Below are 26428 nucleotides of genomic sequence, written 5' to 3'. Positions count from 1 at the left end.
AGTCGGTGCAGACAAAGCACCCAGTTTCCAGTGTGTCCCAGTCGTTCCCCCCTGAGAGCTGTGATCATAATGATGGCGCTGTTTGTTGCCTGGTTTCATGGTGTATCATAATCACATAAACCATAACTCTCCTCTCACTGAAATAAACACACATTGTTTAGTATATCAGAAGCCTGTCCTTTTGCGGTTTAAACAGGTACATGTCAATAAATTAGAACATTTTTTGAAAGTTAATTTGTTGCAGTAGTTCATTTCAGACACTGAAACTTATATTTTATAGATTCAGCCTGAAATTAACCCCCGACTCTAATTTATTGAGTGCATTCAAATTTAAAATGATAAACTTTTTTTCTTTAATGATTTGAAATAGTTGTGCCTAATTAAATAGTTTCTGCCACCATTATAAACATGAACAATGTTACATAACTGGGAGGGTCAACAGTACCGAATACAGTACAGTGTAATGTAATCTAATCTAGGTGACGTCATAGCCAAACCCGCGACTCTATTGGTCAGAATATTAACATCCCCAATCTGATTCGCTGTTGCGGGGAGGTCAGAGGTTACATTGTTATGTAGCCACCTAGCTAGCAAGAGGGCTGTTGATGTTGTTTGTTTTAACACTTCGACACCATAATTTATCACTCGTATACGCGCATACATCTTTATCGGTTGTGTTTTTATTGAATACAATTTTATGGACAATGCTGTGTTCCCAGGAAGTTGCCGTTAGCCGCGACGAACTTATGAGATAGCTAGGTTGCTAGCTCTTAAAGGGACAAGCGTCTTCCATGTTGTAGTGTCATGTCTCAAAATTGACCTTGTTGTCATCTTAAGAACTGCTTAGAGTCGCATCGCTAGTGATGGCATCAACTAGACTGCTTTGCTTATTCAGGGTTAGGACCGCAACTTCGACCCGAGCTGGTGCCGGAGCCTGGTGCCTCCGAAGACATGTCAGCTCCTCACCTTGGCGTCTGCAGAGCACCATGTCTGCCTGGGTCATCGATCAGTTTGGCACTAACGAAGTTCTCAGATACTCAGAAGACACCCCCGTCCCCACGATCACCTCCTCCAGTCAAGTAATGATCAGAGTCCACGCTGCCAGTCTCAACCCTCTGGATGTGTCTATGAGAGGTAGGTGGGATGTCAAATCAGCAAGCACCTGCTGTAGTGTAACCACAAATGCCACTTTGCTTCACTTTAGGAGGGTATGGAGCAAAGCTGCTCAAGCTACGAAAGAACCCATTATCTATGATGGACAATGACGGTGAATTTCCTCTGATCCTGGGTCGGGATGTGTCTGGTGTGGTGGTGGACTGTGGATCTGAGGTTGCCCATTTTACACCAGGAGATGAGGTACAACTTTAGGAAAAACTTTACAAAAATACACAGACTTATAACGACAACATTTAATAACCACAAAGGCAGTGTAAGTTCAAGTGTAAAAATAGGTATTACTAGCAGTTAATGCAAGCAGCAGCAGTTAAATTAATTGAGATGTTATCTATCTGTAATGTAGTGTTCATATAGTATACTTTTTATGTGGGGAATAAATTATATTTAAAGATTTAAATGTTGTTCTGTAGGTTTGGGCTGCTGTACCCCCATGGAAACAAGGCAGTCTGGCAGAATATGTCAATCTCACAGAGTTTGAGGTGAGATATCAAGGTTGTGATATGTTCTTAATAAGTGGCCACATCAACTGTTGATGTTTTTGTATGTGTGTGTGTTTCTTACAGGTTTCGCATAAGCCCAAATGTGTGAGTCACGTGGAGGCGGCGTCCATCCCTTATGTTGCCAGCACTGTTTTGTCTGCACTTGTTAATGCAGGTGGTCTTTGCAGAGACAGCTCCTCTAATAAAAGGCAAGCATGAACGTGGACTCTCAGCTCCTTTCCCCAGCATTCACACACAGAACACAGTAAGATATAAACCGTGTAAGTCCATAGCCTCCTCTCAGTTCGTTAAAATCAAACCAGTTGATTATACACACCTAATTTCTAATCATATACATTTCCCTTTTCCACCTTTTTCTGTTAGTGACATCACTTCTACAAGTCATTAAAGTGCTTTTTCTTCTAGAGTTTTGATTACTGGCGCATCAGGAGGTGTTGGTACATTTGCTATTCAGGTAACTCACAAGCTCTTTAACTCCTACTGTGTCTTTGTGTGTATATGATTGTTTTTCCCCCCTGTTTTCTGCCAGTTGGCAAAGGCCTGGGGTGCCCATGTTACAGTCACTTGCTCTCACAACGCAGAGGGTCTCGTTCGAGGACTGGGGGCCGATGAGGTGGTGGACTACGCTGCAGAAGATGCAGCAGACCAACTAGGATTGATGGAGAGGTATGTGTCATTTTTACCATAAAGAATAGGGTTGTTGGTGGACAGTAGATTACCACTTTTTGTTGGGGTTACTCTCCAACAAATGAGGGGGGGTTGCTCACCCCCTGCAAACCCTCCTCCTAACTCGACTGATCAATATTTGCAATAAACATGACTCTCTTCATTTGCGACATCATACAAGTAAATGCATTTTAAGTATACTGTAATATATACTAAATATTACTACTAATGAAGGACTGATGATCCATACTGCTTGCCTGTTAATTCCAGTAATGATTTACGATAATATATCAACTTGTGTTCACCTTGCTGCAGGTTTTGAGGCTGGATTGACTGTCGAAGCTAGCTCTCAATAGCGCACAATTATGGTGCGTTCAGGAGCTGGCAAAACATTAGTGACACATAAAGACAAACATGTAAAAATGATGGGATTTAAAACAGTGGTGTATGTATGCTGTACATTTTACCTATATTGTCACCTGGTGAATCACAAATATGCAAGGACGGTGAACATTATATCAGATTTTTTTTGTGTTTTTCTTCATCATTGGAAGATGGTCACAATGTTATTTTACTGCATGTTCTTTCATATATAATGGATACATGTCTAACGTTTGTGGCAATTATAATAAAAGCAGGAGGAGGATTCCATTTAAACAGCCTGAATGTTCTTTGCGGTCACTGTCTAGTTTCCATGGCTACCGAGGCTCCAGGCCAGTGTGGTTGCTCCCTTAACCATCTCATTGCCCTCGCTGCAATAGTGCTCAACTTTGGTTTAAGCTTTGAAGACAAAAATAATGAGTGGTGATTTTCCTAATGTTGTGATTTTCTCATCTTGCCTCATCAGATTTGACGTTGTTTTGGACGGCGTGGGTGGAGATACAGAGGAGTGGGCGGCGGGCCTGCTGAAGTCCTGGTCTGGGGCTAAATACGTCACACTGGTAACCCCTTTACTCTTCAAAACGGATTCCCTCGGCCTGCTGGATGGGCTCATTCACGCTGGATCCAGCCTGCACACAAAGGCCATACAGGTGATGTCAACACACATCACACAAGATATGATTGGTGGAGCTGCTTAATGTGCTGAGTCCACTTGTGCTGGTCAAGCAAAGTATGCGTGGATGAGACTGCGTTGGAAGTGGGGGCATTAGTGTGGGTGCGGCGAGTGTGAGCCGAGTTGCCGGCTGCTGAAGCAGCAGTATTTGCTGTTTTTTTGCAGACAACTGTCTCGCAACCCCTCCCCAACAAATACCGATGTTTGTGTGTTTCTTGCCAAGCCTCCGAGCCCCTTTTGTCCCGTGGCAGCAGCCGGCGTGTCAGTTTTGAGGGGCTCAGCTATCAGCAGCCACACCCCCAGTGCTTCACAGAAACAACTGAAGTGTGACATCGCAGCTCAATTGAGCCCTCTAGTGTTCAACTCCTTACAACATGAATAAAAAAGCCTTCCAGAAGACAAAAAGCAGGCTTTCCTATGCCTTTTCTGCTTGTGACCCAAATACCAAATGTGGCTTCCACTTTGGACTCAGATTGAGACAGTTTTTAATTCCATTCACTAGTCACAATATTAGGTACAGTACACCTGCACCACATAGGATATTATCGCTAATGCCAAATGTTTCTAAATTCAATTAGTAATTTTGTACACAATGTGATTTTTTTTTTTACTTACCCTCCCTTTGTTCATTTTTATAGAATCTAATATCAAATGGCGTGTTCTACCGCTGGGGATTCTACGCTCCAGATGGGCCGGCCATGGATGAGGTCAGCAAGCTGGTGGATGCCGGGAAGGTACTGGAATGACTCATTACTGATAACATCCCTTGCATTTGAAGTTAAAGCAGGCTGAAGATACACAAGGAGAGATTCCACAGATACCTGTATTGGATTCTCAGTCCTGCAGTTTTGTTTCGGAATGCACATGACATTCCTGCTGTGTAGGTTAGTCGGTGTCCGATGGAATCGGACGCTGAATGGATTTTTGCACGTGCTGAGCAGCCATTTGCACAGGCGTGTTGGACCTTAGTGCTTTTGTCCTGGAGGCTTAGTCTACAGCAAGCAGCCGATTTAGACCAGTGGCGGGAAGCTATGGACATACACACACACACACACACAAGTCCCTCTCTCAGTCAGAAGTGTTTCCAGTGTGTCAACATCACAGCGCTGTCCATTCATTGTTAAGGACGAGAGATGCTGACCAGAATAACAAGCCCGGCTGCGTATGTGCCTGGACCTGCTCAGGATTGTCCAGCCTCATCACATTCTATACCCCATCCCCCTCTCACTTTTCCCACATTGGAAGCTCTGGAATTCTGGGTATTTAGGTATAAACCTATAAAAACACAAAATATTCTCCCAAACACAAACATAACAAGTAGCATAAAGACCATCATACCATCTTTATCATCAATGTGATGAAGTCAAAGTAATATTTTACCATAATACATAAAAATAATGGCTTCCTTTCTGATACTCAATGCCTCGATGAAATATCAGATACCTTATGTGTACCATAGGTAACACAAGCATTTTATGCTGGGGCTTAAATGCTCCAGAGTACGTAGTATGTGTTAAACCTGATAGATGCTTGCTAATTTTCTGTATCTTCAATGCTAGTTGGAACAATCACCTTTTTAAAAGTGTTTACGTATGTTTTTATTTCCAGATCTTACCAGTGGTGGAGGCCATGTTTCCATTCAGCCAGGTGCCCCAGGCTTTTCAGAAGTTGGAGCACGGCCACGCCAGAGGCAAGACAGTCATTAGCATTGCAGACGACCACGAGATAGGAGAGGAGGAAATGGTCCAGAACGGTTACCCTGAGCAAACGTCGCAAACACAGAACTAGTGACGAACTAGGGACGCCAAAGGGGTGATGATGCCGCACTGTTTGTCTATACAAGGTGACTTTGGCCAGAGAGGTCCTGATTCCGCCTACACAAGGTACCTGAATTGTGATGCTTAAATGTTATCTCATGGACAAACAAGCAGTGATGCAGCAATTGTGTTGCACTTTCCATGTGCATACACTAGGGGGTATATTTACACTGTATCCGGGATTTGCTGTGATATATTGTGGTCAAAATAGTCCGTTTTTTTGCCTTAACTTTTCTTTTCAGAAATTCTTATTGCAGGGAACATAATTAGTCCAACATTTTGTTTATATGCTCTAAATTATTCTTCATTCGGTGCATGTCATTATACTGTAGAAAGTGGTTAATATACATATGTTTGCACAAATTAAAAGGCATACAATACAATGCTAAGGGATGTAGATTTGTTTTATTGCTGGATACAAAGCAAAATTACATTTGAATAAAAATATTTGAGGTGTTAACACTGTTTAAGTTAATTACAATGAGAAGACAAACATATAAAACCTTGAGCTCTATTACTGGAAGCATGAAGAAGGTTCTTTTTTTAATTCAAGTTCAAGCCTCACTGCTTGTATGTTGTTTTTTAAAACTTGTAATACATTCGTCGGAATTCTTTCAGTGACTCCACAGAAAGGTAAAAAAAAAAAAACAGTTGCGGAAAAGGTGCATGTTGTCCTTGAACTTTCGTGTGTCCTAGCAGCTGCACATGTGAGACTCATGCTAGCCTTTTTTTTATATAATCTCCACATCCCACATCTGGTGTAGTTTAGTTGGATCGAGGGTGTTGAGAATCACTTGGTTTTTGTCGTAATGATGCCCCCCTGTAAAAGACATATTGGATATTAGCAATGCTATGTATAGATATATAGTGACGCATACTATACAACTAAAGGACACAGAATAGAATCCCAATAGACAGTGTACTAGTATTGTTTCGTCCACAAGGTGGCACTGTAGACAGTGATGCACAATGATGATAATATGCTGCAATTAAAGTGAATATATCTAGAATGTTGTCTGAGTACAAGCTCACCTTTCACCTCCAAGACCAAATTGGAGTTCGGCATGTAGCGAATGAAGCCCTCGGGTGTGATGCTCCACACATGGTTGTCCTGCTCGGGCGTGAGACCCAAGCGGCATCCCGCGATGGTCACGCTACCACTGGGGCTTAGACAGCACTCCTCCAGCATCTGCAAAACAAAAAACAAAAGAAAACTATGTTATATTTGAACACATTTACAGTCCAAGTGTCCAAAACTTATTCTAAATAAAAGTACCTTGCAATGAAGATGGCCGCCGCGGTAGACCCAGACCTGCTCAAAACCATCAGTCTCCTCGGCCTCCTGAATCCGCAGCAGTTTGACCTCCTCCAGATCGCCGGTCACCGTCATCATAAGCCGCGTCTGTCTGTTCCTTAAACGGAAGTGCACTTGCCTCTGCTCAGACAACACACAACACACACAAGTCCATTTATTAAGGAAAGAGGTTGTCAGGTGTCTTATTAGTGGTAAGGTGTTTATTCATGGGAGTCTTTTATTTGTACTAATGCAAGTGCATTTTTAGAATAATATATATTACTCCCCGGGACTGCACATTGGGGAGTGGTTAACGCGCAGGCTTCACAGCTAGGAGACCCGAGTTCGATTCCACCTCCGGGCATCTCTGTGTGGAGTTTGCATGTTCTCCCTGTGCATGCGTGGGTTTTCTCCGGGTACTCCGGTTTCCTCCCACATTCCAAAAACATGCTAGGTTAATTGGCGACTCCAAATTGTCCATAGGTATGAATGTGAGTGTGAATGGATGTTTGTCTATATGTGCCCTGTGATTGGCTGGCGACCAGCCCAGGGTGTACCCCGCCTCTCGCCCAAAGACAGCTGGGATAGGCTCCAGCAGCCCCTAAACCCTTGTGAGGATATATTACTCACCCCCCAATGTTCATTCAGGGATGATGCACCTACTGGTTAATTGGGGCGTGGCGTTTACTAGGACGGAGACCACTATTTCAGGAAATACCGGCAAATGCATTTCTTGAATAATTTCATTGTTTTTAAATGGTTTGATGCCTCCAGCAATTAATCAGGGCCATGGCATTTATTAGAATGGGGGCCACTATTTGAGGAAATATACACCAATGCAGAAATGGTGCCATTAAGGAGTATCGTTGCACCTAATGTTGTGGCAAATGAGTTTCCTTATACTGTGGGCAAAGGGCACCAGTGGTTTATTAGGGGTAAGGCCTTTAGGGGATAATACATGCTTTATTCGCAAAACTGCATTTTAATTATACTATTTTGTAATTTCATCAATATCGTTTCTTATGGATGATGCACTATTTGAGGAAACATGACATACAAATTGTTGCATACCTGCAATAGGGGACGGAGGGATCCAATTTTATTCCACTTGCTGAAGTGATGCCAGTCAGGCACCTCACCAGGTTTGACCAAAATCTGAGCCCCCCGGTAGTTGATCCCCTCGTATAACACCCACCTGGCAAGACAGGAAGTAAACACAAATATCAGCAACTGGGTTTGACCGATTAAATATAGTCTTCAAAGGGTACGGAAATAACCATATCACTGGCACTCTGGTTCAGGTACAGATCGCAGCAGCACCATTGGGACCAAGTTAACCCGGATGTACTACTTGGATTGGTTCCCTCATACACTGTAAGTGCTGTATTTCCTCAAAGTTGGGCTCACAGGTGAGGTCTGAATGTCGCACATCAGCAGCACATTTCTAACAGATGTTTGTCCTCTAAATCAATTGGATAAAGGTTGTATGATGGTGATAATTTGATGCTGGAACAGATTATTATTGTGAAATCAGACTGTTTTACTTGTCTACTGTGTGAGTCCCTCTTCCACACTGTTTTTTTTGTTGTTGCAGGGATCACTAGAGTATTTGGGTTGGCTTGCCTGTGATGCAATCTCCAGTTCTGAATTGCTTCTGCGTTAAAAATAAAAAAGGGGTGGAATAGAATTGGAATATAAGCAGTGCACACACAGCATGGAGCTGTCAAATTCACACCATGCAGAGAGAACTTGGACATGGCTGGATGTACGACACTACTCACATTCCCCCTTCCACCAGCACCGACTGGACCCGAGCGCAGCCTTCAGCCAGGTGAAGATTGACACAGCCGTCTGTCAGTACCACCCGCTTTCCACGCAGACCGCAGCGCTCAAAAAGAATGATGGAGGGCTGCGAGAATTCCTGCCAAGTGGGAGAGAAGCATTAAAGAACCTCGTGGTGGGTGGAGTGCAGCAGTCGCCCATGCTAAATCAAAAGGGAGCTTTTTTTTGGTAAGTGTCACCATGACAACAGACAACACTGACCTTTGTGCCCACTGTTTTCTCGCAGAGGGATGGCTAAAGGTTTTATAGTAAATCATTTGTAACTTATTTCTATACAACTGTTTTTGAATAGAGGCTGGAAGAAACCATGTGCACGAACATCAATGCAGTGATGTAAAAATATTACAGATAGTATCACATTATTGCGTGTACACAATCCTGAATCCTTTTTTTTGCACAATTTGCAGTAACAAAAAAAATTGAGGTTAAAAACGAGAAAATGAAATCAAATTAATATTGCAGGGAAAGTATATAATACTGTACATTATAGGAAAACATGGGTAAATTATACATATTGCAGGAAAGTAAATAAAGGAAAAAAATGGGAAAAATTAATAATTAAAATTAATTAAAATTAATATTGCATGAAAACATATGCAGTAGCAAAATTGAAAAATATCCATATTGCATTTAAAAAAAGAGAAAAACAGAAAAATATAATATATAGGAAAATATTTATATTGCAATAAACAAAATCTGGAACACTGCTGTAATATGGAGCACAAAAATAGGGAAAAAACAGGAAAATATCACAGTCGCAGTAAAAAAAAAAACTAAAAAAAACAGTAAAACAAGCACAGGCAAAAATATTGATACCACAGGAAAAAAATACACATACAACAAAATAAATTTGACAAAAATCTTGGCTTTTAACAACACAGTATTGATAAACCAGCATCAAATATCGAAAACCATTTCAACGTAAAGTATCAAAACAAGTATGACCTTTGCGGCAATGAGGCATATTTCTACATTTATATTTGTGGTCATAATATCTTTATTGGATATTGTAATCTAAACATCCACAATAGCTTGCATTGAGATTTATTGGAAGTGTGTGATAAGCGGTGGAATAAAAGAATCATTAACTTACAAAGCCAACTGTCTGTAATGATTGGATGGCGGTGCTCGCGTTGAGGCAACCCATCGCCCTCAGGTCGGGGTAGTTCCCTTCCTCTAACAGATACATCCTGCCAGTGAAGTCCCGGCCGTCAAACGCCAGCCAACTGAGAAACATTTAACACAATAAGCTAAATGAGTCATTTGAGGGGATTCAAGTTTAAATGCCGTGTATGTCCCTCACCTGCCGACCAGGACCTTGCAGGAGGCCACCGTGAAGCCTTGCTGCACGGTGGCCATGCTGTCCTCCAAAGAAAGGACGCTGCCTTGAAAAGCTGGCTCTGAGAAAAGTTGCACCTGAGGCGTGAAAAGCATAGCAACAAGCATTAGTCATGGCTGTGAGCCCCTCTCATGTTTCTCTGCTACATAAACTGGTATCACATACCTTGAATTTGGCCATGTTCTCAAAGTCATCCTGAAATACAATGAAAAAAGTGTTATTCCTGTTTTTTTTTTTTGGTTTCTCCAATAATTCAATAACAGGAAGTTGTCTTTCTTGTACTTTGCTTTCATTGCCAGTTCTTCATCATGTGCTTTATTTAAAAAAAAAGCCCCTGTGATGAGTCATGAAGAGCATATGACAGATATTTTCCCCTAACAATTGTTTCATTTTTTCTGGAATTTTTAGTGTCACGTGCTCCAAAAGATATAAACAACAGCTTCCTCATCTCAGCACGGACAATGTGACTCATGCACTCACTGAATCTCAGTGTGTCAAATACGTTGTTTACATTTAAATTCATTACATTAATAAAGGATATGTGGAATATTTGGACATATAACATATGAAACATAAACCTAGGGAATCCTTATGTATGTCCGGCTTATTTGTTCAAAAATGTCTCACAACTTCTTTCTTCTCATACCAAGTGCCGTTCAAAATTAGGAACTGAGGTTGCAAATAAAATCTAATTTATTGACTCTTATGTAGCCGGATAACGCGATAAATACTACAAACAGTTGTGCTACAATTACAATGGTAAACGTGCTATTAAATGATCTGATATGTAACTAAAATTGCTTACACTGTGGACGTGTCTTCCATTTGGTTTTGATTGATCGATATTTGCTCATGGGCCGTGTTAAATTATATCTCAATTGGTGCACACTTAAAGTTGAGTGCATTCACACTGAAACACGCAATATGCTAAGTGTACAGTAAGTGTGGACGTGTGCGAACACAACCTCCAGGGTTGTCAAATTGTTTTCATTCTTGAGCCCTACTTAGTTGAAAACAGTTGGGAAAACCACTTGGGGAAATGCTGGCTCAGAGTGATGAAGCTCTTACCAGCACAACAGGCATGGCAGAAGCAAGTCGGTCCTGTCGCGCTCCCCAGTCTTCTGGGCATCCGTAGAGGCCTTTTTCAAGGATGTAGGACTCGCCACAAAAGCCAGGCTCTTCAAACACAACCCATCTACAAGAGAAAATATTTCATTTGAATAGACTTGAATAGACTATATTTGATAACTTTTTAATTATTGTCCCAGGAGCCTGTTGATGAGCACCAAATGTGAGGAAAAAGGTCTTGAGGTCTTTTTTGGACGTTTTCATGACATCCTTCTTCATGGACACCACAAGTAGGTCACAATCCAGGTAGTAAGCACCTCCCCCATGCATGCTTCAACTGGCGAACGTTTGGCGTGGCAGTGTGTGCTTTGTGGGTTACACATGCAAGTGCTATGTTTGCATCCGTTGGCCTTTTGTGTTTGCTAGCATGCAAGAGGAGTCTCGTGGAGATTGGCAAATAAGCTGCCACAGACAGGGAGTGGTGGTGTTGTGTTGCAGATGTACTGTGAGAGTCCTGCCTGGTAACCCGATGTTCTGGATTCATCACATGCAGATTGCCACAAAAAAAATTGGTGTGACTTTTTTTGTTTTGTTTTTTTTTAGATCTGGCATTTCCTTCACCCTCGCTTATGAACACATGGGACTATCTGTGTACAGTAGATGGTAACTATGCTTCTTAACACACCTCATATGCCATCAGAAGCTTACACAGGAGCTGCTGTCGGCCACTCTCTAAATCAACCACAGTGGACCCAGTCATACATAACAACACATCTGTTCAATATAGTGAGATATTACATGTCCAATGACAAATAATAATAATAACACCCTGGGAACATCATGAATGTTTTGTTTTTATCGTTAGCATGTGTAACTACCGCTGCAGAAAATGAAACCAGCGTCATAACATCATGTTGTGTTCTTCAATAAGGCTTAAAAACATGACATAACCCAAAAAGCACTGATTTACCCATTCACATGCAAAAACTGCATTTTTTAAAATCTCACACAGCATTAAGACCACCTTGGGGGGGTTGATGTCTAGTATCATGCCCAAGTTCAACCTTCAGGTGGGGAGATGACCACTCGCTTTTGTGTCTTGCATCATGGCCAATTATGCAAATCAGATTATGACCCCCCGACATGTGTCCTTTCACTGAGGAGCGGACAATCAGCATTGCATGATCTGAATCACATTATCCATATTATCTTTGTTGTGCAGGCTAATAACAGCTGGAAAACACGATTTTGCAGTTTAGGTTACCCCACATTCATATTTAAACTTCAGACTGACACCCAGTTCAGTGCGGCGTAGTCACCCCACAGGCTCCTTCTGACATGTATTCCCATGGAAAGAGGGTGTAATAGAGCACGCTCCATATAGCCAGCTTACACAGACAGGAAGCTGAGGTGTGGCATGTCGAGGCTGTGTAAACGAGCTAACCTTACATGTGTTGACATGTTGGTATGGGTGTGTTGTTGCACACTGCGACTGTATCTTGAAGAAACTAAGGGAGCAATTTGATTTACCCCAAGAAATACCCCAATAACTCCCAAAATAACTTTAAAATGCACACTTACATGCCGCTGATGACATCGATAGACTGCGTCTTGCTGCCGTAACCGGTGTGGTCCATGTTGATGACGGGCACGATCAGATCGATGTTGACCCCTCGGTCACTGAAGTCTTTGTTGCTGAACATTTTGAGATGCGGCGAGATGAAATCCTGTGATAGGCAAGTTTCAGGAAAATGTCAGTTCCTGACTAAAACAGGAAGAATACCAGCTTATTGTGAAAAGACAAATCTCAAGCATAACTTTTACGTTGACACAAATATCTAAACGACTATACCAACATAAACAACACAAAAAGGTTGTTGTACATCAAAATAATTCCCGCTGAGCTCTTACTTCTGCCACCTTGTGGCCACTTTTATGGCTTAAAATGGCTGTGAATTGAAATGCATTAGTGGAGAGTTGTGTCATCACTTGTTGGGATCAGGCATTCTGGTTTATAGAAACAGATAACTGCGTCTTTGGTACTGAATGAGTCAAGGATAAGGAAAAGAAATGTTTGGCAAAGTATACAACCACCTTTGTACCATGGTACCATGTCTTATCTTTTTAGTACCAGTAGTCATGTCTCCATTAAGAAAATGGAGTTAGATACTGTAGCTCCTACAAAGATGGTGTTGATCGGTTGACCCTAGTTCAATCATGTGTTCAGATCCTGAGGATCCTTTGGTGATTTTGATGTAAGACTATGCCTATTAGAGTTGTACTCACAGCCAGGATGGGCCTCATTGACAGTATCTGCCCCGAGCCTCCCCAGTCGCTACAGTCCAGGTACTCTCCTTCCTCCAGCATGTACTGCTGCCCTTCAAACCCTGCTTCGTTGTAGCCTACCCAGCTGGATGCAAATATGCACAGTTGGATTGTTTTTATAATGGCTGCATTATGTTTGAAAATATCACCAAAAGTGCAACAAAAAAAAATAACTCACAATCCGCCCATTATCTTCAAAGAACCCACAGACTTTAGTTGGGGAGTGTGAGTGTTCGCTTCGATTTCTTCGTCATTTCCGAAGTGGAAGACATCGCAGTCGATTTCCAAACAGGAACCTTCAAATCCGGGTTTCTCGTACACCACAGCCTGTAGGAACAGCAACGTTGATCAAGCGTGAGTACACTCCACATTTCGGAAACCGTTAGAGTAGTCAGTGGGTCAGGGCTCATTCTCTGCTTCAGAATGTTATAGTAATACTGTATGTTGGAATTGATGTTTCTCTTAATAAACAGAAACTCCCAAGTGCCGGCAGCACTCATGCAGCCCAGCCTAAGACACTGTCCCATCCCGGGTTATAACGCCAACAGTGAGCAGCCATGTTGTTTGGCCTAGAGACAGTGCCACTGAGGAAAAGACAGGAGATGAGGATGCTGAGGTTCTGATTGGGAGTGACCAGGATGGATAGGATCAGGAAGGAGTACATCAGAGGGACATTACATGTCAGAGACCTTGGAGATAAAGTCAGTTATCGGCCAGGCTGAGATGGTTGGGACATGTCCACAGGAGAGATAGTGAATATATTGGTAGAAGGATGCTGCCAGGTAGGAGGCATAGAGGAAGACCAAAGAGGAGGTTTATGGATGTAGTGAAGGAAGACATGAGGGTAGTTTGTGTGAGAGAGACAGATGCAGAAGACAGGGTTGGATGGAGGAGATTGATTTGCTGTGGCGACACCTGAAGGGAAAAGCCAAAATAGAAAGAAGAAGATGAAAAATGGCAACCGTGAAGTTGAAACATTATCATTGGTGTTGGGTAGACTACTATGATGATTTTCACAATGGATAACCCGTTACTTTCAATGCCTAAGTCAAATGTAAATTGTCGCAGACATAGACATAAAACCATAAATATAGATAGATAGACTTCCTTTATTGTCATTGCACAATAACACAGCAGTGAAATTGGCAACGAAATGTCATTGCCTGGCTCCTGTATTATAATAAATAATAATATTAATAATGTTGAGAATAAATAGATGACATCAAATATGAACAACAATGTACAGCGTAAATTGCACAAATAATTTTGGATAAATAATATTGCTCCATATCTTGAAAATCTTACCAAACCAAAACATTTTTCATGTGTTTTTTAGTTCAACCAAGTGAAAAATGTTGACAATGTAGCTCCTTTCATCTCTAAAGGAGACATTTTGTAAAATGGTTGTTCTGTTTGAAATGGTCAAGAGGAGTGACTCACGAGGAGACTGAAAGACGTGTTATCTCATTCTTTAAAATGCCCAAGGTAAAAACACATTGTGAGTTTGACATTAAAATGAATGTAATATTACTCTTACCTTAACTTCATTCGGATTCTCCACTTTAAAACCACCCTGAAACATTAACACGTTACCATTAACAAACTGCAGATCATAAAAATGCTGAATGTCGAAGGTTAAAATGCTGCAAACCATTTTCAGGGGTTTAAGAGAGCCAACGAACGGCGACGGGAAGCCCCAGGTCTCTGGAAACGGGTACACTCCTGTTTCCAGAACAGCGAGCATTCCTTGGAAACCTGGATCACTGAACACCAGCCACCTGGAGAAGACATGACATGAAATAACGCTTGTATTACACAATATGGTAGGTACTATAATGCTATTGTTTGTGGTTAAGGAGAGACACATGCAGTGAACATTCACACAGGAGCTGCTGTCGGCCACTCTCTACGCTGCTAACTTGCTGTTAACACTCACATAACAGTCAACTCTATCACAACAGGTCAAAGATACTGTATTACACTTCAAATCACGCCTTATATTTGTATTGTTGTACATTTAGCCATTTTTATGCTTAATTTAGGGCTTAAATATACACATTATTTACTAATAATAGACTATATTCAACCACGAAACAGTAATAATATATGAATGAATAAAAAAAAGAGATGTACCCCCTCACTTATGTAAATATGCACTTTATATATCCATACACAATGAAAACAAAACAAAAACATTTTTTAAAAAATACCCAGCCAGACGCACTACATCAGAGATGCCAAGACAAAAACAAAAAACAAAAACCTTGTCATTAACTCCCTTCAGGCCTCAGGCACAAAATGTCCTGCATGTCTCGCTCACGTGGTGAAACATTTTCCTTTTCACCACACCTTTCATCTGTAGCTCTCATTCCACCCCCACCCCCCACTGTTACCGCTAACCTGCCTGCCTGTCTTCCAACAGGCATGAGCACGAAGGACATTCCTGAGCGAGGACAAGTGAGAGTCAAGGCGACAACCAAGAATGAGGAAGCTCTGCGATGACTACGAGCTATTTGTCACACACGCTGCCAAACATCCCATAATTCAAGGCCAAGTCTACCTTCAGCACAGCATGCAAGACTTCCTACAAAGTCCTACAAACAAAAAACAACTCCCTAGAATGATTTCCCCCTTGAAATAGACCATGGATCAATCCCAATAAGAAAGCTATGTGAGAGTTGGAAGCATCGGTCAATACTATCCCGCTCTCCGATCTGAGTTATATATGAGCTTCACTTACAACCCGGAGTGCACTTGGATGGAAGCGGTGCTCAGCGGGATTCCGAAGGAGCCCGTCTCTATGGTGTCGTCATGGTAAGGTGTCACTCTACCGCGACCCTCCGGTTCCGTGAACAGATCAATATGGGGGGTGCTGTAATCCTGCAGTGAAAGGAAACAAAACACAGTTGTACTATTTATCTCTCCGGGAGTCAGCAGTGAATACGAATGTAGCAATAACACATACGTTATTAGCAATAATGCCTGCAACCATGCGTGAGGGACCTTGTCGATATTAAAACAGCAAAAAGGTCAGGTGAAAATCGTTTAAGTGGTGCACACTCACACAGACAGCAAGTCGAATGGAGCCGATTAGCATTGGCGAGGTGTTGTTTGGCCCCGGTTCTGCCCACTCGTTTGTCAATTCCAGGCCCCCCTCCTCCAAAGCGATACAGCGGCCCTGAAAGTCCGGCTTCTCGTAGAGAATCCAGCTGTAAATCAGTGGAGAAAATACATGATTGTATCGTTTTGATGGCGGCTGCCTTGAGCTGTCTCAACTGTGTGGTAACTGTTTTGGTTTTACTGGGTTGACTGGGCTCGACGCCACTGGTCGACTTTATTGGTTGCCTTAGCAAAGGCCTGGAGTTTGCCAGACATGCTGTTTACCTCTGTTTATCTTTATTCTAAGTTAGCCTGTTAAGCTGTAGCAATGCATGTGTTGGACAGATACAGGGAAACCTCTGTTTTCCAAGGGAACCGTTTTCGTATGATTGGGTTTTGCCTAGGTTCTCAATGACACAGAATAATCAGTGATGGGAATAACTGTGTTTCTTTTTTCAGTAACGGGTAATCTAACTAATTACTTTTACTGTCAGCATAACGTCGTTACCATTTTCAACACCCCGTTACTGCATGTTACTGAAGCTGCCTAAAAATATATAACCGACTTCATAATTAATCTGCAGCGCAGTGAGAGTGTTGCACAGTGTCAAGGAAGGGGGTGAGATAACCAAATAAGCAATGAGGATTGGCTCAGGTTTTAGGAAAATTGCATCTTCAGCCAATCAGAGAACTTGAGTGGGCGGGTGATTGGAGCACATAAGCAATGAGGATTGGCTAAGGTTTAGTAAGATTGCGTTTTCAGCCAATCAGAGAACTTGGATGGGAGAAATGGCGAGTGAGGAGGACTCTAGTGAGAAGACAGCGTCTGCCAAATTACAGACACTACTTTAACCTGATGTCAAAGGTCAAATGTCCCCGAAAAAAAACTGTCCACGTCTTGTGTGAGCAACTCAAACCCACAGAAACACCTCTCGACTGCAATAAATGCAAACTTCTGTAATGGTACCCATCTTTGCTGTGGGGGGGGGCAGTAGTTACTTTTACTGGTAACTAGTTAGTTTTGTAGTGGAGTAACTCAGTTAGTAACTCAATTACTGTTTTGAGAAGTAACAAGTAACTATAACTAATTACTTTTTTAAAGTAACATGCCCAACACTGAGAATAATACGGTATGCTGTAAGGGTCGTTCATTTGGCAAACTCCAATGAGAATGTTACAGAAACTAGTCTGTTTGCTTTCCGAAAAAGCGGAATCTCACCAAAATGGACATAATGTGAATGTCATCGATGACCTGAAACTGATGAAAGTTGGTGTAAAACGTCCTCTTACAGAGCTAGCTAGTTTAGCAGTGCATTCTAGTGTGACTGTATGAGTGTTTACATCTTCTGCTTGGTTTCACAGCCTTCGCACGTCCTATGTTTTTGAGTTTGAGCATCGAGGCCAAATCAGCTGCTTTTAGTTGGAAAATGAAAACAAAATAGTCAGAATTTGTGCTAGTAACTGTCTTTTAGGTTAAAGAGTGTGCATATTTTTGCATTGATTAAGCCCAGATCCTGCTTCACTTGCTGACATTTCATTTAATCATGCATCACATTTTTTTTGCAAAGCCTTCAGGCAAGAGTTTGTTGTTTGACAACTACTAATTAGAGCACCACTTCAGTTAACATTTGGTCTTTATTGTGTCAAAAAAAAAAAAGTCTTACCATCCTCTAATGACCTTCACAGATATGATGTTCGAGAGCTGCAGGTGAGTGGCATCTGCTATGTCCCTGTAGATCTCGTAGGCTTGGCCGCTGAACTGAGCTTGCTGGAACAGTACGATCTGTGGAGAGACACAAGACGTAGATATAAAATGAATAGGACAGTATATGCAAGCAGGCAAGTAGACTTACTGGTTCCTGTGCCACTACATGTCAAAAGTTGCTGACTCAGTGGGCAAAGTATGGTATTTGCTTCCACTGTAATGAAGTATTCCATGTTTGGCAGTGCACTACCAGCCCTGATTGCCATGACAGTAATCACATCCAGTTGTGCTGAAATGTTCTTATTTATTTTTACCCCCCCCCTCAGAGTACAACATATGAAAAGCAGATGTTTTCACTGCACATAGAGTCAGGCGTTCCAGAATTCCTTCCAATCACAGCACAATTACATACAGGCAGTCATTGAGAGTACTGTACCTTTCCAGGTCGCTTATGAAACCCCCTGGCAGTCCTCACCTAGGAGGGTAAAAACACAAAGGTATTATCATGACACATTGTGTGGAGGTTGACACATCGACTGAAGAAACTGGATTGCATTTTTCTTTTGCCACATTGATTGTTCTGACCTTTTCATTCTACCGCCAGGGACACGTGTAGGTTGTGGTTATACAAGACTGCATTATTCTCACTTTGAGTCACTTTCATGTATTTCCCACTGGTTTAAATGTAGAAGTCTGAATTTAAGCTGATTTGCAAGAGTCATAATATGTTAGCATCGGTTTGGAACCTCGTGATTCACAATGATTTGTAATGTAAATGCATGAGAATTGCTGCGGGCTACACAGAGCAGTCTTTGTCAGATACCCCAAAGCCATCCCCCTGGACAATAGCTCGGCTGTTTGTGTAATAGAGAAGCTTACACTGAAACTAATGATGACTCTTGGCACACGACCTACACAGTGAACGGTGTGCAAATTATAATCGTTTTCATACTCATCTTACATTATTGCGGTCGGATCATGTTCCCGGAGAAATATTATGTGCGGCAGACTTACATTATTACCAAGAGTCCTCTGGGGAAGAGGCTGCCGAAGCTCTGACTGTGCGGGGTAAATGCTTGGCGGATTCCCAGGAAAAGATGCAGGCACGGTATTAGAATGAAGTAGGTTCGAACCGGGTTTTACAACCAGATCCGGTTCAAGGACTGGGGCTGTAACCTGGCACATAAACAAAGAACATCAGAGGATTGGTGTGTAATATGTGTAGTGAAAATAGTGTGGAAAACTAACCTCTGTTTTCATTTGTTCCTGCATACTTTTCCCTGTTTTAGGAGGCTCCAGAGGGAGGTACTTCTCCAAATAGTCAGGCAGCTTGATGTCGTTAAAGGAGCAAAATGGAGGACCTGAGTCACCAACCACAGCCCCTGTAGGCTGAATTTGGTCTTCCTTAACTTTGGTGAAATTGTCTCCAGTGGGTGAGGCTGACTCGGACAAAGGGCTAAGCTGGGGTGATACATCACCAGAGTTGGTGCCCTCTGACAGCGCCTGAACCCCCCCATTTCTCCTCCCCCTGGGGCTAGGGGCGGTGAGACTGTTAAGGACACAGCTTCCCTCTAAGCGAGACTTCCTGATCATGTGATCGTCTTTCTCGCCTTCCTTGGTGTCCTCCTCTTCGTCTTTGATAGATGTCATATCTTTTAGATGAGAAGTATCCAGACTACTAATCAACAAACATCTATCTACTATACTCGCCCGAGCAGGCTTTGTGACAGTTTTGGACTCCGGGTTCTGAAGTTTAGCTAAAAGGCTCGGACTTCTGTCAAAGGAGCGATTTGTCCTCCTAAGGCCAAATTTAAACTCCTCAGGGTCAAAGGTCTTCTCAAAGTGGTCTTCCTTGATGGCCGGCATCGCAAAAGGGGGCTGAGGTGGCCGGAGTTGGTTGTGTTTCCGTGGTGGGAGGGAAAACGGAGCGCAAAGTTTCTGGATCTTCTCAATGAAATTTTCATCATCTAGCTCATCGGATGTGTCCAGAAGATTGCTTTCGCTCACAGAGGCGCTCAATTTGGGCCCTGGGAGTTTAAGTCTTTGCTTTGGGAAGTCCACATCGAGCCAACTGGAGGGTGCGTCCTGATGATGAAATGAAGAATCATCTCTGCTTAGTCCTCGTGGTGAATGCAGCTTCTTGGGTGACGAATGCTGGATCGGCTCTGTGGTGAGTTTTTTAGCCTTTGGGGATGAGGGGGCTTTGTTATTGTCTGGGTCGTCTTTGACTGTGTCAAGTTGTGAGGATAGATCCCCGTTAACGAGAGGGGTCAGGTCAATCTTTTTATCTGGTTTGTCTACCACAACTGCGGTACTAGGAAGAACACCGTCAGAGGAGTTCTGGGCTACTGTAGTACTTACTTCCTCAAACTGTGGTTTTGTTAGTGATATTTGATCTGTAGAGGAGTTTACTGCTGAGCTTTGTGTCTCACTGCCATGGCTTTTCCCTTTAACAGAAATACAAGTCAGCTCTTTACCAGTTCCCATATTGTCAGTGTGCGCACTTATCAGCACAGGGGGGTCATGAGAGACTGTTACTTGCTCAGGCTTTGCACTAAAGTCACCACCCAAATTGGCTTCATGTTGATGTGAGTCACCGACTGCGCCCTCTAATTGTTCCGCAGATGCAAAATTAGGCTGCTGTTCTCGTGTTGCTATAATTACTGGATCTGGTTCTGTCCTTACTCTTTCTAGTGACTTTACCTTCTCAGATACATCTACAGCTGTCTCTTTATGGGAAGACCCTTGATCACTATCTTTAGTCTGAATGACTACTGAATACACTTCAGCCTTCTCTAGATTTGTAGTAGGGAACGTTAAGGATCCTTCAGGTTCTGCTTTGTTATCATCTCTTGCAGGCAGAGTTGTCTGATTCTCCATAGCAACACGTTCCTCTGTCCTCAAAATGTTTTGCGTATGCTCCAAAACCGTGTTCTGTGTCATGTTTTTGTCTGGACTGATGAGTTTTTCTGGTGTTTCTTTGTCGTTTTTCTCAATCTGGTGTTTATCCTGACATTCTGATTTAGCAACATCATTAGTTTTACTCTGACTTGTTGGCGGCTTTGTGTCCATGTTTTGGTGCAGCCTTGCTTTTAGTCTGCTTCTTGATCCAGGTTGCTTTGGTAGTTCTTCAATTAGTTTTGGGCTTTCAGCAGGTGGTTCCTTAACGACCGGGACAGTCTTCTCAATAAGATGTTCTACTGACTGTTTGAGAGACGCTTTGTCCTCTGCTGCAGTTTTGACTTCCTGTTTGGGTTGACGAGATTCCTCCCCAGCTTTGTCCTCCGTTTGGGACAAACTAGAAACCTCATCAATAGGTTTCTTTGTTTTCCCAATAGGAGCAGCAGTATCGGGTTCATCTTTGTTGACTGATGATTCAGGTACTTCCTCCACTCTGTTGACTAGCTTATCGGTCTCTTTTTCAAAAGGAGAATCCAGCTGTTTATCACAAATGTCAGGTTCCTTTACCAATTTATTTTTCATGGAAATAGTCCCTTCTACGTCATCAGGTGGGAGAAAGACCGCATCATCAACTTGTTTTCCAGCAGTAATCTCTGGCTTACTAGAGTCTGCTTTGTTTTCCCCATTTTCACTAACTGGACTAGTCGGCTCCTTACTTTTTCTTCGTTTAGAACGAGACCCGGATCTGGTAGGGACTTTGGAACGTGTGCTTGTGTTATTGGTGAGTTCTGCTGTGTCACTTGTGGTTTTTGTTGTAACACTGTTAGGTTTTGCACCCTGGTCTGCTGCCTTTGAGGTCTGTGTGCCATATTGTTCTATAGGTGTGGAACGTTTTACCCCACCAGCAGTGGTATCCTGTCCATCTGGTTTTAGTGTTACTTTTGTCATTGCTTCAGTATCCAGTTTACCCTGACTGTCGGGTTCTGATGACTTTGATACAGCAGATGCCGTGGATGTGATGGATTTTTTAGTAATTCCCGTCTTGGCTGACTTTTGAGGCAGGATTGATTTCAAATTTCTTGTAGATTCCTCTGTAAAGTTCCTTGCTCTCTCCTTAACCGTCATTATACTGTCCTGCTGGGGTGGCGCGGGGCCGTACCGCTCTGCTGATTTTGACCTCTGCGCCGGTGGCAGAAAATCAGCTTTGAGTATCCCTGTCGGTTTCCTAGCAGGAGAGACATCGGCGCTCCTCGGGACTTTAAAGGTCCTTTTGAGGTCCGTCGTCGTTGTCTGGCGCTCAAATAGGCTGATCTTATCTGCAATCCGGCCGACGGCTGGCTTCTCAGGTTTCTTCATATCTTGCTCTCTGTATATGATGGTAAAATGTGGATTTTAATAATAATAGATTTGTATATTTAGTACATCACTCCAGTTATGTCTCCTTATCTAAGCTTATTATTGATCTAACCATTCAAAATGCATGGAATACTATTGTACTGTACTACTACCTTTATATTAGTCTACATATGTATATAACATGTATTCTTTATAGTGTTTTTTGACAAATTCAAGTAAAAACTTACCCTTTATCAGTCTCTGTACGGGGCTCGTCCTTTGTTACATTTTTCTTGTGGACCGGCGCCGACTCCAGGGCCACCTCCACGATTCTTTTCTCAGTGTTCAAAGGTACATTTTTAGGAAAAAGCTTCACCTCGCTCCGTGAAACTTTAATACTCCTACGTTTGGACTCCGGTGTCTCAGTCTTCCGTTCCACTTTGTAAAAACTTTCATCATTCTCCATGTCTGCACCGCCATCAGCCGCTTCAGTGACTGGATTCGAGCCCAGGAATTTGTCTGCATTCTTGGCGGCAACAGGACAGGAAGTCTCGTTTTCCCCACCTCCAGGTGAGGCCGGTGAGGTGAGGCTGTGCTTGGAGGAGGAGTCACTAGGTTGCTCTTCAACGTGACTCTGTGGACTTTCACCCCGTGGGCTGGTCGCTGAACTTTCGGGGGAAGGGGATCCTTCTGGAACAGGTGGGACATCGACAGGCATTTTTCCCTGAGGCTTGCTCCCGCCATCTCCCTGAGAGTTTTTCCTGGTTTTCTTCTTAGCTGAGTTTTTACGCCCCATGCTGTCGGCCTCTGTTTGTTCTTGTTCAAGCTCCAACTGCCAGTCTTTGTGTAATTTCTGTGACACTCCCTGCTGTGTCGCTGTGCAGTCACTTTGTGGTCCGACCGCAGGACTTAAATGTACACTTTTGTTTTCCTCTGCCTTTGAACTTGAGCTTCTTGACAAATCAACACTTGGCGACTTTGGTGATTTAGGCTTTGAGAAGACGGGTATCTTCTTCTCGATTTTGGTGAGGATCACTTCCTGTCCTGTTAAGGTGTCTTGGCCGCAGTGAGTCACGCTGGTTTCCTCCACGTACACATGAAGCCTCCGTCCTGCCTGGACCTGTGGGTCTTTCTGGGCTGAAGGCTGGGTGCGGACCTGGTCAGAGTTCCATACCACACCCTGCTCAGTGGAGGAAGAGGCAACAGAGAGATCCGTCAGATGACTGGCAACCCTGTCATAATTCCCGCCCGCCAGAGTAGCATGGCTGCCCTCCCTCGCCTGCCTTAGTGTCTTCTTTTTGCTGCCTAAAAACTCCTCCTCTCTTGGCCCTCCTCCTGCAGCCTCACTGCTGCTCGCAACAGAGCGTTCTCTGTGGGCAGACTGTGTGGCGTCCACTTCTTCAAAGCGGAAAATGTCTCTTGAGGGACCCAGTGGATTGGGATTGGAGGTTCGTTCCTTCTCCCCACTCCGGTGTTTAGTTTCCTCGGCCCTGGCAGGTTCCTCACTTTTGTCTTCCTCTGACTTGAGTGTCTGATCGCGAGTTTGGGATGAATTTTCAGTGGGACTCTTGGGACTCCTTCCCCTCCATGGAGAGAACCAGCTCCCGATCCGGCCCAAGACCCCAGGACTCTGCTGCTCCTCTGGGTTCTCAGACTAGAGCAAAGGAAATAAATCAGTACATGGAATTTCAACACCGAAGCATTATAAAACATGCACCTTAATAGAGTATTTGGAAAGAGCATAGATCGCATACAGTCTGATATATATTGCCAATGCAGGTTTAGGAGAATATAAGTAGGAATGTATTTTGTCCATAGACCATTTTTTTAGTATGGCCATGCATCTCTCAGCCCAGCAATGACATGCAGGAGAGCAGATAACCTGAAAGCTTACCGTGGTAAATACCATATCATTCAGACTCTTTATGTAGGTTGTGAACATTTTGCTTTAGAACTTACACTCCTACAGAGCAAAGACAATAGAAAGAGGAGAGAATAATCCCAAACGGAGCAAAGTGACAAATCGCTCCATAATTTTTGCAACCTGGAGCAACTTACCCTTTTATCAGACTTCAGTTGTAAACTTTTCCTTCCTCTGGAAAAAACAGATTAGCCGCCACCGTGCATGTCTAAACGACCAACGTCTAGTCCCCTGTTCACCAAAAACATCCACAACTGTACGAGGACGGCAGTAAGTGTGGCATGTGAGAAATGCACCGCTGTTGGAAGTTCTGCCCCCTTTTCCAGCTCACGCAGCTGTGTGGTAACATGATGCATTCAGTTCTCCTTGTTAAACGGCTTCCCAGAATTAAAACCGGTCAGGTAACAAGAAATCATTTTTTTCATCATTGGATAAGAGTCTATGTTTGTGTTGACAAAAAAAAGTATTTGTCGAGCCAAAAACTAGTTTTATTTCAACCTATTTTATCTATAAACTTGACTAATACACATTAGTGGTAACCTGCCATTTGTTAGACACAGGAAGTAAACAAACTATCAGTAATGGGGAACAAGGGCAACCTCTCCAAACCATGCCGTTCCCATTGTCTGCCACCTTTGAAATACCCCTGGACATATACGTAGAACATATCACCTTATTGAGTATTATACTACTACTATAATACTATACTAGTATTATACTACTACTAATAATAAACCGTTAGATATGTCCAGTGCCGCTCCAGTGTTACACTAGGAAGGTCATTCGGCATTAAAAAAAATAAGGCATGTAAATGATGCAAGTTTGTTGCATTTATGTGTAGAAACTACATATTATGAATTCATTATTGTTTTTTGTTAATTATCCTCAAGCATGCCAAAAAGTACAGCAAAGGGGGGTGTCCAAAGTGCAGCCTGAGGGCCATTTGCTTTATTAAAATAACCTGAGGCACTCTGTAGAAATATTCAAAAAACAAACAGCAAAATTATAATACTTTAAATGTACACAACTAATTCTGAAAAAAATATTCTAAATATCAAATTGCCCCCTCCTTCTTGCACCATTTTGAGTTTTCAGTATGTGGTCCTCAGTTGAAAAACTTTGACAGACCTGAATTTATAAAGCTGGCAAAGCAACTAACAATTCCGATTTTCCCCTGAGCACGAGAACGCAGCATGGTGTCTCGCCAAAGGGAAAGGGAAATGACGTATCGGCCGGTGCGATCCTGCCGCCTTTCCAAATCTGCCCGAGCTTGTTTTATTGGCCTGGTTTGTAACGATAAAAAAGTAACCCTTTAACCGCCAACTGGCTTTATTAATGAAACGTCACACTGACGGGGGGTGTTTAGTTTCAATGTAAATGAGGCTGATACTCTTCCTTTCGGGGAGGGGGGGGGCTGCTAGCTATGTTTATCCCTCAAACATTCAACAACTTTGCTTCGGTGACATGACTTGACGACTGCGCCTGAAAAACGGGATTATTAAGTTTTCTTTAACTAAAATACCTTTAGGCAATCCTCCTACAAAGTTGATTATGTAGAAGAGAGAAAAAAAAACAAGTAACGGTTGTCTTACCATGATCAGAGTGTCCTCCTGCCTTCTCCAGCAAGTCCCCTCATGGAGTCAAAACAAGCCCAACGCTGCTTTAGAAGTACGTGTGGAAGGCTGTTGTGTGTCATTAGGAGTGTATATCTTGGAAGGAGTGTTACTGTGTTGTTCCGTGGTAATGAGGAGCGCGGCTGACGGAGGAATCTGGCCGGCCCAGCTTTCACACCCCGGGGCGTCTAGCATGCGGCTCACACAACCCACAACACACACACACGCTTTGTTGTGCAACTAAAAGCAAGACACACGGTGACGTGTTGTTTTACTGTTAAATATGCAAAGTGTAGGATATTGTACACAAATATGTGTGTTTTCTGTGTGTTGTTCAAATTAAAGGCAGAAATCACAAAAAAAATAATCCAATGATCTTGCTAAACATGCACTTAAAAGTGATTGGTGTTACCAATACCAACATTTTTTATATATGTTATAATCACTAAAATATTACAAACCCGTCCCACTGTGATGACATTGAGATGAGTGGTTCTCAAATGAAGAAAATATTTAAATGGTCGGTTTATTATTACATGACAGAAAATAACAGAGAACCCGTGATGCAAAGCATCTCTTTCTCCGTTTGTCCCTCATGACTTATTGACGTGAATTGGACACCTGACTCACAGTATACTCGATAAAACATTTAAGAACTTCAAGCTCACACACAACGCTCACACAGCCAGAATAATCGCTCGGTAAGAGTGAATCAACCAACAGAGGCGAAAATGTATGAGAAAAAAAAGTTGGAATATTCTGAGAATGGCAAT

The 26428-nt window shown here is 42.7% G+C and overlaps 2 protein-coding genes across 5 annotated transcripts; one reads left to right on the top strand and one right to left on the bottom strand.

Moving 5' to 3' along the window:
• The first annotated feature begins 548 nt into the window (after positions 1-548).
• Positions 549-6990, top strand: LOC131107133 (reticulon-4-interacting protein 1 homolog, mitochondrial-like). Its single transcript, XM_058056860.1, has 9 exons — positions 549-1134; positions 1205-1356; positions 1587-1655; positions 1740-1864; positions 2082-2130; positions 2206-2342; positions 3190-3373; positions 4035-4130; positions 5005-6990. Exons 1-9 carry the CDS (start codon positions 864-866, stop codon positions 5182-5184), a joined length of 1263 nt encoding a protein of 420 aa, XP_057912843.1. The 5' UTR covers positions 549-863; the 3' UTR covers positions 5185-6990.
• On the bottom strand, positions 5600-25880 carry LOC131107132 (beta/gamma crystallin domain-containing protein 1-like). 4 transcript variants are annotated; one of them, XM_058056857.1, is made up of 23 exons: positions 24180-24686; positions 24016-24084; positions 22370-23775; positions 19134-22152; positions 18900-19061; positions 18322-18360; positions 17845-17963; positions 16146-16290; positions 15822-15961; positions 14733-14859; positions 14619-14654; positions 13260-13408; positions 13043-13166; positions 12338-12483; positions 10757-10883; positions 9854-9883; positions 9653-9765; positions 9443-9575; positions 8289-8428; positions 7579-7702; positions 6490-6648; positions 6246-6402; positions 5600-6033 (listed from the first exon to the last, which is right to left on the bottom strand). In XM_058056857.1, exons 2-23 carry the CDS (start codon positions 24061-24063, stop codon positions 5945-5947), a joined length of 6732 nt encoding a protein of 2243 aa, XP_057912840.1. In that variant the 5' UTR covers positions 24064-24084; positions 24180-24686; the 3' UTR covers positions 5600-5944. The 4 variants fall into 4 exon arrangements, 3 of the variants coding, with proteins under 3 accessions (XP_057912840.1, XP_057912841.1, XP_057912842.1); XM_058056858.1 differs by lacking the exons at positions 24016-24084; positions 24180-24686 and adding an exon at positions 25635-25880; XR_009120210.1 differs by lacking the exons at positions 5600-6033; positions 6246-6402 and adding an exon at positions 8131-8161 and having other exon boundaries at positions 6502-6648; positions 24180-24707.
• Positions 25881-26428: the final 548 nt, after the last annotated feature.

The sequence above is a fragment of the Doryrhamphus excisus genome, chromosome 19 (assembly GCF_030265055.1).
Source record: "Doryrhamphus excisus isolate RoL2022-K1 chromosome 19, RoL_Dexc_1.0, whole genome shotgun sequence".
NCBI classification, from domain to species: domain Eukaryota; kingdom Metazoa; phylum Chordata; class Actinopteri; order Syngnathiformes; family Syngnathidae; genus Doryrhamphus; species Doryrhamphus excisus.
Note: the sequence above shows the minus strand (reverse complement) of the source record. Positions and strands in the feature narration are given on the sequence as shown.

Bases quoted from the DNA above. Each gene is read 5' to 3' on its own strand.
- LOC131107133 (XM_058056860.1), top strand. From the start codon at position 864: ATGGCATCAACTAGACTGCTTTGCTTATTCAGGGTTAGGACCGCAACT. The intron at 1,656-1,739 runs GTGAGATATCAA...TGTTTCTTACAG, and splicing joins TCAATCTCACAGAGTTTGAG to GTTTCGCATAAGCCCAAATG. The intron at 4,131-5,004 runs GTACTGGAATGA...TTTTATTTCCAG, and splicing joins AGCTGGTGGATGCCGGGAAG to ATCTTACCAGTGGTGGAGGC.
- LOC131107132 (XM_058056857.1), bottom strand. From the start codon at position 24,063: ATGTTCACAACCTACATAAAGAGTCTGAATGATATGGTATTTACCACG. The intron at 17,964-18,321 runs GTACAGTACTCT...GTCTCTCCACAG, and splicing joins TTCATAAGCGACCTGGAAAG to ATCGTACTGTTCCAGCAAGC. The intron at 6,403-6,489 runs GTACTTTTATTT...TTTGTTTTGCAG, and splicing joins GCGGCCATCTTCATTGCAAG to ATGCTGGAGGAGTGCTGTCT.